The 12797-nt window shown below is 42.5% G+C and overlaps 1 protein-coding gene across 2 annotated transcripts in view; it reads left to right on the top strand.

Moving 5' to 3' along the window:
• Positions 1-12797, top strand: part of SNX6 (sorting nexin 6) — a 60071-nt gene that overhangs the window by 18105 nt on the left and 29169 nt on the right. For both annotated transcript variants that reach the window (XM_055132630.1, XM_055132629.1), the window contains 3 exons: positions 1386-1507; positions 4828-4951; positions 9403-9498. In XM_055132630.1, coding sequence (XP_054988605.1) covers positions 1386-1507; positions 4828-4951; positions 9403-9498 — 342 coding nt within the window. The remainder of the gene's footprint in view (positions 1-1385; positions 1508-4827; positions 4952-9402; positions 9499-12797) is intronic.

Consider the following 12797-nt stretch of genomic DNA (forward strand, 5'->3'; position numbering starts at 1 on the left):
CCGGGATTGAATCTGGGTGGACCATTTTCAAGGCAGATGCCTGACCCTCTGTTCTGTCTCTCCAGCTGCTCTTTTTTTCCCCACCTCTTCTTTTGTTTTTGAGCCACACTGGGACTGTTCAGGGCTTGCTCCTGGCTCTAAGCTTAGGGAGCTCCTGATGGAGTTAGAATCAAACCCTGGTCAGTCATGTGCAAGACAGGACTTATTCCTGGCTCTAAAGCCCAGGTAATCACTCCAGATGGGGTGACAGGGATGAAACCCTGGATAGCCATGTGCAAGACAAACACCTTACTCAGTGTGCTCTGTCCCCTGATTTTGAACTGTTAGGTAGACAGATTTCTTTATTTAAGGGTTGGAAGGCTTGGGGCCAGAGAGATAGTACAGGAGTTAAGGCACTTGCCTTGCACGTAGCCAACCCCTGGCACTGTGTATGGTCCCTGAACACAGAGTGAGGAGTAAGCCCAGAACACCACTGTTATGGTGCCAAAACACAAAAAAATAGTGCTTTGTTATGTTTCCTATTTAATATAAAGAACTTAAGGAAATTTTCACCTTTTTGGGAGCTGGAGCAATAGCACAGCGGGTAGGGCGTTTGCCTTGCACTCGGCAGCCCGGGTTCCATTCCCAGCATCCCATTTGGTCCCCTGAGCACCGCCAGGGGTAATTCCTGAGCGCAGAGCCAGAAGTGACCCCTGTGCATCGCCGGGTATGACCCAAAAAGCAAAAAAGAAAGAAAGAAAGAAATTTTCACTTTTTTTTTTTTTTTTTTTGCTTTTTGGGTCACACCTGGAGATGCTCAGGGCTGACTCCTGGCTCTGCACTCAGGAATTACCACCATGTGGGATGCTGGGAATCGAACCTGGGTTGGCCTCGTGCAAGGCAAACGCCCTACCTGCTGTGCTATCACTCTAGCCCCAGAAATTTTCACTTCTTAAGGCCTGCTCACTTTTTCTAATCTTGGGTGGGGGGATATTTCAGTTCCTTATTCATTCAGGATATTTTTCACTGTTAGTCTTTAATGGTAAAACTACTAGAGAAATGAAATCATCTTTGATTTTCTATTTTTGTTTTTTTTTGTTTTTGTTTTTTTCTGTTTTGGGTTCACACCCAGCAGTTCTTAGGGCTTATTCTAGTCTCTGGCTTGGGGATCACTCCTGACAGACTGGGGAGGAGAGAAGGAGTACCCAGGATAGAACCCAGGTCGACCATGTATAAGGCAAATATCCTACCCGCTGTACTATCATTCCAGCCCAAAAAATGAAACAGTCTTTGAAATTAGTGATTTTGTGCTGGGGATGTAGCCCAGTGATAAAGTACATGCAGAAATCTTGAATTTGATCCTCAGCAAAACAAAAATAAACATAATGTCATATGTTTTGTTATAGATTCCACCAGCACCACCACGACCTGATTTTGATGCTTCAAGGGAAAAACTTCAAAAACTTGGAGAAGGAGAAGGGTCCATGACAAAAGAAGAATTCACAAAAATGAAACAGGAACTGGAAGCGTATGTGTTTTGTTGTTGTTGCTGTTGTTGTTGCTTTTTGTTAATTCTTGCTTGTTTTAATTCCTTTTTTTTCTTTTTTTTTTCTTTTTTTGTTTTTTTTGGTGCTCTCTGATATCCCATCCTTTTAATCATTTTCACCATAGTAACTCTTTTGGAAGATGCAGTTTTAAACCACACAACCAGTATTAATGATCATGATCAGAGTCCACAAGAAAATTATAGAACAGTTACCTGCATTGTAAAAGTCTTTAAGTTGACAGTTTAAATAGACTCTTGAAGTTAAATAGTGCAGCATCCAAAAGCTTATTTAAAATATAATAGGGGGAAAAAAAAGTAGAAAACTAATGATTTGGCCAGGGTGAGGGGGCACACCTGGAGGTGCTCAAAGAACGTTGGAATATTGGGAGTTAAATCCAGGGTTCTTGAATGCAAAGCATCTGCTGTACTTCTTTTCTTAGAGCTGTCTCCCATGCCCAGAGAATGAAGCAGGTTTTTAGTTTGATATTTTTCCCCCCCGGCCATCACTGGTAGTATTCATAAGTTACTCCTGGCTCAGGACTTGGTGGTTGCTCCTCAGAATGCTCAGAGGACCATGTGGTGCTGAGGGTTAAACCCAGGCTTTTAGCATGCAAAACATAGACTCTGGCCCATTGAGCTCTCTCTCAAGCCCCTGGAAAATAAAGAATTTTTAAAGCAGAATATAAATTATTTTGTTTAATATTTCCAGGGCCATGGTCATTTCCAACCTTATTATTGTTTTTGTTTTTGTTTTTTTTAAGGTTTGGGGGCCATGACATCTGTGGTGCTCAGGGTTTACTCCTGATGGGCTCAAAGAACCATATGTCCATGTGTATAAGGCATATGCCGTACCCACTGTACTATCACTCCACCCCGCTAGTTCTTTTTTTTGATGCATGCATAATATCAAAACTTCTGTTTTGCAAACAAACATCAACTAAGCTGCTCTTTGCATCTATTCTATTTTCTATTTTGTTAAATGAGAGGGTGTGATTACCTTTCTTTTTCTGCCTTTCACTTTTGGCATAAAGGAAAGGAATTGGAATAAAATAAAGACAGTAGTTTTAAAATGTATTTCAGGGTCAGAGATTTAGTACACTGGATAGGGCGCTTGTCCTGCAGGTGACCAACCCGTGTTCACTCCCTGGCATTCCATATGGTCCTTGAACACCATCAGGAATGATTCCTGAGTGCAGAACCAGAAGTAACCACAGAGCACCACTAGGTGTGGCCAAAGAAAAATTTGCTTTTAAAAAATCAAATTTAAAATGTTTTTATGGGGCCAGGGATATTGCTCACACTTCATCTTGTATGTGTGAGTCCCTGGGTTCAATCCCTGGCACCACCAAAAAAGTAAACTAAATAAAAATAAAAGTACTAGCGCTGAAAAGAGAATACAGGGATTAAAGCTTTTGCCTTGAATCCCTCTGACTCCAGTTTAAATCCCTGATGCTGCATATGGTCCCCTGCGTGCTGTCAGGAATAGCCCCAAAGCACCACTTGGTTAGGTCCAAAAACCATTCAGTCAATAATCAATATATAAGACTAGAGTCCAGGGAGATAGCTCAGAGAGCTGGAGCACATTATTTGCCCACGGGAAGCCCAAGTTCAGTCCTCAGCACTGCATGCTCCCCTGAGCATAGCCAGGAATAGCCCCTGCGTGTCACCATATGTGGCACCAAATCCCCTGCGATAAAACTAAAATGTTGCCAGAGAGTGAGTTAGTACACTGGGTAAGGTGCCTGTCTTGTGTGTGGCTGACTTAGGTTTGATTCATGGCACCACATTTTGTCACCTGCACACCACAGGGAGTAATCCCTGAGCAGAGCCAGGAGTAAGCCCTGAGCCAACACCGGGTATGGCCCAAAAAACAAAAAAGAACGAAAAAGGTTTTTATTAGTTATTTTATATAGTTTCACATATACATATACATATATATGTATTAAAACCTTGAAAAAATAGATTTCTATTATATTTTCAACTTGTTGAAAATAATTTTGTATTATATATTGTTTCTCTGTATTTTGAGAGTTAAACAAGAGAAATAATTTCCTTATATTATCATCACCTCCATCACTCTTTTCCTGGTCATTTGTGCATTTTTCTTGTCTTCCACTTAGTTTTGCTTTTCAAACATACATTCACAGCTGCTATTGGATTCCTCTTCAGAATACTAAATTTAGGGACCAGGGATTTGGCTCAGAGGTACACAGCATGCCTCGCATGTGTGAAGCTCTGGATTCTATCCTGATAATATAAAAAGTACAGAATGCTAAATTTTCTTGGTAAATAAATGAGCAAAGTAGGTCTTTCTTGTCCAAGTGTAAGGTGACAGATATCTTAGGAATTCTGTCAGTGGTGGGTGCAAACTATAGTCTGATAGCAGAGAGATGTAATTTTTTTACATTTTTGAGACTAAAAGCTGGAAATTAGTAGAGCAGATTAATATAGAAGAATCTATGGTTTTCCAGTGGCCCTGATCATGATTCTTTTGTGGTCTGGTTAGGGGTTGGATAACAGAGAACCTTGGGTTTATTCTACTGCTACCTCCATCCTCTGCATCCTTCTTTTTTGTCTTCACTGAATGACTACCCTCACAGAGATCAAACTTCTCCCAACATTGGTCCTGCTGGTTTGCTGGTATGTAAAACTTATCCTCCTTGCACGTAGTTGAAGCAAGAATATTGGGCCGTTTCCTTGAGTGTTTTTTTTTTTTTTGCCCCCGAACTGACATATATTACTATTGATCGCTGTGAATCACTAGTGATTTTAAACATTTTAAATTCAGTTCTCTCAATTTGCGAGATGTATTGGCAAAAATTAGCCTGTGCTATATTTCTTGTGTGTTTGGATCGTTAGTTAAAAATTATTACTGTTGAAGTATGTTTACTAAGGTTTGGGTTTTTATATTTTTCTTAAACACAAAAGTGTTTAAGAGCAATAGTTATCTATAATTGAATCATTAAGATAGTACCACATAATTAAATATATTTTACCTGGAACTGAAGATAAACACTCCTATATCTGTCACCTTTAACATCAACTTGCTTAGGAAGAACGGTTCATAAAACCTAAAAATATTAACACTTACATATAATAAATATTAACCAGCATGAATTCTTTTTCAGAGCTGGGATTTGTATATTTTATTAACAGTTCAACTAAAATTTTTGTTTACATGAATTATCTTTGTATCCAAATATTCATTCACAGTAATCCAAAGAATATTTGCTAAAATATTATTGAATATGACTTTCTAGTTGATGCAGTAATTTACCTTTAGTTTTGTGTATTGTTTCTAGCGAATATTTGGCAATATTCAAGAAGACTGTTGCAATGCATGAAGTATTCCTATGTCGTGTGGCAGCGCATCCTATTTTGAGAAAAGATTTAAATTTCCATGTCTTCTTGGAATATAATCAAGATGTGAGTATTGAATTAATTAAAGCAATCAGTTTATTTTAGTGAATTGAATCACTAAGGTGATCAAGGTTTATTTTGAGTTGGTAGAAAAGGCAGAGTTATTTTTCAAGACAATTTGAAATGATACTTTTTCTTTTATACAACAGGTGTTTTTTTTTTGTTTTTGTTTTTTTTTTTTGCTTTTTGCTTTTTGGGTCACACCTGGTGATGCACAGGGGTTACTCCTGGCTCTTCACTCAGGAATTACTCCTGGCAGTGCTCAGGGGACCATATGGGATGCTGGGATTCGAACCCGGGTCAGCCGTGTGCAAGGCAAATGCCCTACCCGCTGTGCTATTGCTCCAGCCCTACACAACAATATTTCAGAGGCACTCACGTAGATTAATTGCAATAATGATGATATATCATCTTACTACATGGGCTGCTGATTTTCATTCTGTATTATGAACTTCTTAAGAAATGGGGTTATTGGGGGCTGGAGCAATAGCACAGCGGGTAGGGCGTTTGCCTTTGCACTCGGCCGACCCGGGTTCGATTCCCAGCATCCCATATGGTCCCCCGAGCACCGCCAGGAGTAATTCCTGTGCATGGCCAGGTGTGACCCAGAAACAAAAAAAAGAAATGGGATTATCAAATTAATGGTTATTTTGGAGCAGGATTGTTAGGCCACACCCAGCGGTGCTGGGGTTGCTCCTGGCTCAGTGAGCAAGGGTCAGTCCAGCAGTGCTAAAGGAACCTTGCCTTGCTGGGGATTGACTCTGGGACTTCTGCACTTCGCAAAGCATGTCCTCTGAGCTATCTCCTTGGTTCCTTATTATGTTTCTCAAGTATACATTGGGAGTGTTCTGAAGTCTCATGGGGAATTCCAGAAGATTATCTTGTTGTTGTTTTGGGGTCACACTCAGCGATGCACAAGGGTTGCTCCTGGCTTTGCACTCAGGAATTACTCCTGGCGGTGCTCAGGGGACCATATTGGGGTTCTGAGAATCAAACCCGGGTCAGCCGCATGCAAGGCAAATGCCCTACCCACTGTGCTATTGCTCCAGCCCTCCAGATTACTTTTGAGTAAACTTTAACTCTTAATTTATTTACCTCATAGGGCTGGAGAGATAGCACAGCGGGTAGGGCGTTTGCCTTGCACGCGGCCGACCCGGGTTCAAATCCCAGCATCCCATATGGTCCCCTGAACATGGCCAGGGGTAATTCCTGAGTGCAGAGCCAGGAGTAACCCCTGTGCATCCAGGTGTGACCCAAAAAGCCAAAAAAAAAAATTATTTATTTACCTCACCTTCAGGAGCTGATCCCTTCCTGCTTAAAATTATTAATAGTGCAAGGGGGGAGGATTGAAGTGGTTAAACTTCAAAAATTTCTTCATTCATGATGCTGCATGATGCTGCATAGTGGCCAGCAGGTAGGACACTTGGCTTTGCACACAGCCAGTTTCAGTTAGATCTCTGGCATCCCATATGGTTCCCTGATCTTCACCAGGAGTGATTCCTGAGTCAGAGCCAAGAGTAAGCCCTTAGTAAACAAAAATCATGATGCTGGCATAACATTTCTTAGTGAGTGATTCATATGTATCTTCGGATCTGTATTTAAATAATGAGATAAATTCATAATTTTAGCTAGAAACAGTTGTAGCGTAGTTTTTACTTGCTTACAAGTCAACATCAGCATCAATTTATTTTTTTTCTTTTTGGGTCACACCCTGCGATGCACAGGCATCACTCCTGGTTCTGCACTCAGGAATTACCCCTGGTGGTGCTCAGGGGACCGTATGGGATGCTGGGAATCGAACCTGGGTCAGCCGCGTGCAAGGCAAGCGCCCTACCCGCTGTGCTATCACTCCAGCCCCCCATCAGCATCAATTTTGTGTGTAAAATTTTTCCGCCTGATTTAGTTTAAGGGACTGGAGTGATAGCACAGCAGGTGGGGCGTTTGCCTTGCACGAGGCCCACCCAGGTTCAATTCCCCCGCCCCTCTCAGAGAGCCTGGCAAGCTACCGAGAGTATCTCACCCACACGGCAGAGCCTGGCAAGTTACCCATGGCGTATTCAATATGCCAAAAATAGTAACAAGTCTAGAAAATAAAAAATTTTAAAATTAAGAAAAAAAAACAGTAACAAGTCTCACAATACAGACGTTATTGGTGCCCACTTGAGCAAATCAGTGAGCAATGGGATGACAGTGGCAGTGACAGTGATTTAGTTTAAGCAGTTATGACAGTTAAATGTCCTGTTTCAGTATACTGAGAAAAAAAGTTTTTCAAGTGTAAAATAACTCAAGGTCACAGAGATGCTTCATCATAAGCATGAATATATTTATAAGCATAGATTTACATGGTACATGCATGTATTATAGCTAACAGTTGTAAAAAATGTTGACTATATCAGGCATGCGGGATGTAAACTCGAGTAGTATTCTGTGATTATCTACTTAAATAGTAAGAACTTCTAGAACTGTGAGAATGCAGAAGGACATGTTTTAGACATTTCCAAGAGAGGCATGGAAACGTGGGAGTCTAACAGGCAGACCGAAGGGGCTTGAATGAAAGAAACTAGAAAACTGTGGAGATTAAATGTGAACTGTTTTATACTCATCGAATGTGAGTTTAGTCAGATCTCTGTGTAAGAATATGATGTAGGGCCAGGGATGTTGTTCAGCAGTACAGCACCTGACTTGAATATATGAGGCTCTGCATTTGACTCCTGGTATTGCACGGTCCCTCCAAGCACTGAGCCAGGAGTAGCCCCCCAGCACAGCCCCCAAAAAATAGTTTGAAATAAGACCTAAGGTTTAGGAAGGCAGTTAGAGGTTTGTAGAGGTGACATTGAAGCCAAAGAAGGACATTACATGACTTATGTATCTGTGGGGCATCCTGGGGCATCCTCATGCTGCAAGTGGTAAAGTTAGAAGAGCTGCTCTCTGCTTTGCCTTTAAATGGCCGTTCAGGGTCGGGGGCATGGGGTAGTGTGGAAAGAATGCCTCACCTGAGACTGGTGAAGTTGTGAATTCGTTCCTTGGCTGCAACCCACATGTCCAAGTGTGATCCCAGCAGCTGTGCTATTTGGAATTCACGGCAAACACCAAGCCAAGTGCATGTGACCTCCAGTCATGGCAGATAACAAAAAGGAATGGAAATAAATGTTTGGGGGGAGTTGTTTTGTTTTGGGGCCACACCCTGTGGTGCTCAGGGGCTATTTCTGGCTCTACATTCAGGAATCACTCTTCGTGGTGCTCAAGAGACCATATGTGGTGCCGGGGATCAAACCTGGGTCAGCCATGTGCAAGGCAGGCACCCTACCCACTGTACTATCTCTGGCCCCAGTAAACAAATTTTTAAAATTAAGATAAATAACCAGTGGCTGGAGAGATAGTACAGTAGGTAGGGTGCTTTCCTTGCACGTGGCTGACCTGGGTTCAATCTCTGGCATCCCCTATGGTCTCCCTATCTCTGCTAGGAGTGATTCTTGAGTGCAGAGCCAGGATTAACCCCTAAGTATCACTGGGTATGACCCAACAGATAAATAATATAAAGAAAATAAAAGAACCACTCATACCATTCAGTCATCTTTTGTATTGCTTTTTAGTTGCTGACACTCAACACAGGATAAGAAATGACAGATGAGTTCAGAGTAAAGAATTTGCAGAGACTTGTGTTTCAGTACTTTAACAGGATCATGTGATTGTTCTCCAATAAATTTTATGTTTAAGGACTGAGAGAGTATGTGACAGGCTTAGCACATCTTTTATAGGATGCCTAGGATGTATCCTTGATACTTTATGGTCCCCTAGCACTACCAGAAATAAATCTCTCCACTCTTCTTCACCACCAGGTGTTCCCCTTAAAAAAAAAAAAAAGAAACTTTCACACCTCGAGGAACTTCTGATTTAAATTTTTTCGGTTGCCTTATAAAGTCCTGGTGGGCTCACATCTATTTGCTTGCACATTTCATTGTGTTACTGTGGATCACCACAGCGGAGCTCTCGATTGTACTCAGTAGCAGTGTGGGTACTGAGCACATCCCTGGGCCCTGGGTCCTGGACCCTAGTGCCCTAAAGTTTGGAAATCACTAATAAATATGATACAGTTGACAAGTTTTAAGTTTAAAATTGGGGTCTTGGCAGGGATGTAGCTCAGTGGTAGAGTATTTGGTTACCATGTGTGAGGTTGTAGGTTTGATCCATTACTCCCTCATTTCACCCCCTAAGAAAACAAACAAGCAAACTAGGTGTGTGGGGCTAAGAGATAATACAGGTGTGGGGCTGATAATACAGGGCTTGAGGCACTTGCTTTGCTAGTCCATTTTTCCTGTGGGGGGGTGATGATATGTGTGTGATCACTTAAATGAAAAATAAATTAAAATTTGAGATTGCCATTTTATTTTCAGAGAGTAAAAAGACAGTTATTCCCAATGTTTTTTTTTTTAATTTGACTTAAATTTACCTTTCAGTTGAGTGTACGAGGAAAAAATAAAAAAGAAAAGCTTGAAGATTTCTTTAAAAACATGGTTAAATCAGCAGATGGAGTAATTGTTTCAGGAGTAAAGGTAAGATTTTGTTATTATTAATAGAGAGGCATTTGATTTGAGATTTTACTACTTTTTTTTTAATTTAGGCACTGTGATTCGCAAAGCTGTTTCTAATAGAGTTTCGGGCATATAGTGTTCCCACTCCAGTCCCAGCACCAGTGTCCCCAGTTTTCTTCCCACCTCCCAACCCACCTTCTTAAAAGACACACTGATGTTCTACATCTTTTTTTTTTTTTTTTGGCTTTCACTTTATGTTTTATTGTTATTATTTTTTTAATTTATTTTATTGAATCACCATGTGAAAAGTTACAAAGTTCTCAGGCTTATGTCTCAGTTATACAATGTTCAAACACCCATCCCTTCACCAGTGCCCATATTCTACCACCAAAAACCCCAGTATGCCTCCCACCCCCACCCCCCACCCCTGCCTGGGTAACTGATAAATTTCACTCTTCTCTTTACCTTGATTACATTCCATATTTAAACACAAAACTCACTATTATTGTTCGAGTTTCAACACAGACTCACTATTTTTGTTGGAATTTATCCCCCAAGAATATGCCCTATTGACAAGGAAATATTTGATATTGAGTTTTCCACTGATGAGAATGAAGAAATAAAAAGTCTCGGCTGCGCGGTTTACAATTTCTGTATTTTAGTAATTAAATCCAGGGAGATTAAAGTTGGAAATTGAATCATTTCCCTTCCTGGAGCAGCATGGAGCAAAAGCTTAGTTCACAGTCTGGATACATGGTTGCAAACACTCTCTGGAACCCCAAATCTTATAGCTGCCTCTGGTTCCTGCTCGTTCGGCATTCCCGCGGCTGTGCAGAGGCATGGCCACCTGGGTCGAATCTCGGCCGGAGCCCAAGCTCCGGCCCTGGCCCAAGCCTGCCCAGGTGTCCCGGTTTCAAGTTCAAAGCACACTTTTTTTTTTCTGAGCCACAAAGTTCATACCTGCTCAAAGGACCCATAAAATGTCGGACACCGGGCTGGAGTGATAGCACAGCGGGTAGGGCATTTACCTTGCACGCGGCCGACCCGGGTTCGAATCCCAGCATCCCATATGGTCCCCTGAGCACCGCCAGGGGTGGTTCCTGAGTGCACAGCCAGGAGTAATCCCTGTGCATCGCCGGGTGTGACCCAAAAAAAAAAAAAAATGTCGGACACCATGCCTTCTCCCTCGGGAGGGAGGAGAGACCAATTTTGAGAAGGATATTTCCTTCGTTAGCCGGCTTGGGGCAAAAGCTTAGTTCACAGTCCGCATACATGGTTGCAAGCACTCGCCCGATGTTCTACATCTTTGAAAAGAAAGATGGATTGAGATTTCAGTGGTGCAGAAAATTATATTGTAGTAAAAGAAAAGTTTGGACAGTAGAATCTTCAGGGCTGGGAAACTTGGGTCCCCTGATTTGGGTTCCACTCTTTGGGAAGCCCCATCTTCAAGAGGTTTACAGGAGTTTTCCTGTTCCTCTGAACCCCCCACCCTCAAGACTAGACTGTGTTCCAGGTATCGAGAAACCCATAATTCCCTGCCTACATTCCAAGCCTCTTCCAAGGTCCTGTGTGGACTTCCTCCCTAAGTTTATTCTCTGGAACAGGATTTCTTCTTTTTCTCATTTGGTTTGGTCTGGTTTTGGGGCCACATCTGGTGGTGGTCAGGGATTATTCCTGGCTCTTGCTGAGGGGTCACGCCTGGTGAGCTTGGGGCACCAACCATATCGGGTGCCAGGGACCAAATTTGGGTCAGCACTGTGCAAAGCAAACACCCTACACATAGAGCAGGGTTTCTTAAACTTTTTCTACTTGCAACCCCTTTTTTGTCTGAAAAATTTATATGTGACTCAAGTATATAGGTATATAAAATAAGTAACCCTTGGGGCTGGAGTGATAGCACAGCAGGTAGGGCATTTGCCTTGCACGCGGCCGACCCGGGTTCGATTCCCAGCATCCCATATGGTCCCCTGAGCACCACCAGGGGTAATTCGTGAGTGCAGAGCCAGGAGTGACCCCTGTGCATTACCGGGTGCGACCCAAAAAACAAAAACAAAAATTAAATTAAATTAAAAATAAATTAAAAATTAAAAAAATAAAATAAGTAACCCACTTAAACATTTGCTGATAAAAAATTATAAAAGAATTGGGGCCAGAGAGAGAGATAGTACAGCAGGTAAGGCACTTGTTTTGTATGTGGCCAACCAGAGTCCTACCTCAGGCATCCCATGTGGTCCCCCAAGCACCACCAATAGTAACCCCTGAGCATTGCCAGGAGTGACTCAAAAAAACCAAACAAGGATTTTTTTTTTTTTTTTTTTGCTTTTTTGGGTCACACCTGGCGAAGCACAGGGGTTACTCCTGGCTCTGCACTCAGGAATTACCCCTGGCCGTGCTCAGGGGACCATATGGGATGCTGGGATTTGAACCCGGGTCGGCCGCGTGCAAGGCAAACGCCCTACCCGCTGTGCTATCTCTCCAGCCCGGATTTTTTTTTTTTTAAGTATTTTGATTGGTTTTTGTTTCTGGGCTACACTTGGCAGTGTTTTAGGTACCATGTGGTGCTGGGTGTGGAACAAAGGCCTTTTGCACGCAAAGCGTGCACTCAGCCCTTCACACTCTCTAGCTCCAAGAAATTTATTTTAGGGGCCAGAGAGATAGTGTAGCAGACAGGGACATTGCCTTCTATGTGCTGAAGTGGGTTCTATCTCTAGAACCCGCTATGGTCCCGAGCTCTCCAAGGAGTGATCCTTGAGCACCGAGCTAGGAGTAAGCCCTGAGCACCACTGGGTGTGGCACAAAACCTAAAAAAAAAAAAAAAAAAAAACCATAAGCAGTTTTTTAGGTTTTGTGGCACAAAACCTAAAAAAAAAAACCATAAGTCATTTTAAGATGACATTATTCAGTTATGCAACCCTGTACAGGGTCACAGCCTACAGTTTAAAAATCGAGCCTCTGGGGGCTGGAGCGATAGCACAGCGGGTAGGGCATTTGCCTTGCACGCGGCTGACCCGGGTTCAATTCCCAGCATCCCATATGGTCCCCCGGGAACCACCAGGAGTAATTCCTAAGTGCAAAGCCAGGAGTAAGCCCTGAGCATTGCCGGGCGTGACCCAAAAAGAAAAAAAAAAAAATGACCTCTTGGGGCTGGAGCAATAGCACAGCGGGTAGGGCGTTTGCCTTGCACACGGCCAACCTGGGTTCGATTCCCAGCATCCCATATGGTCCCCTGAGCACCGCCAGGGGTAATTCCGGAGTGCAGAGCCAGGAGCAACCCCTGTGCATCGCCGGGTGTGACGCAAAAAAAAAAAAAGAAGAAGAAG

The sequence above is a fragment of the Sorex araneus genome, chromosome 3 (assembly GCF_027595985.1).
Source record: "Sorex araneus isolate mSorAra2 chromosome 3, mSorAra2.pri, whole genome shotgun sequence".
In the NCBI taxonomy this organism is placed as follows: domain Eukaryota; kingdom Metazoa; phylum Chordata; class Mammalia; order Eulipotyphla; family Soricidae; genus Sorex; species Sorex araneus.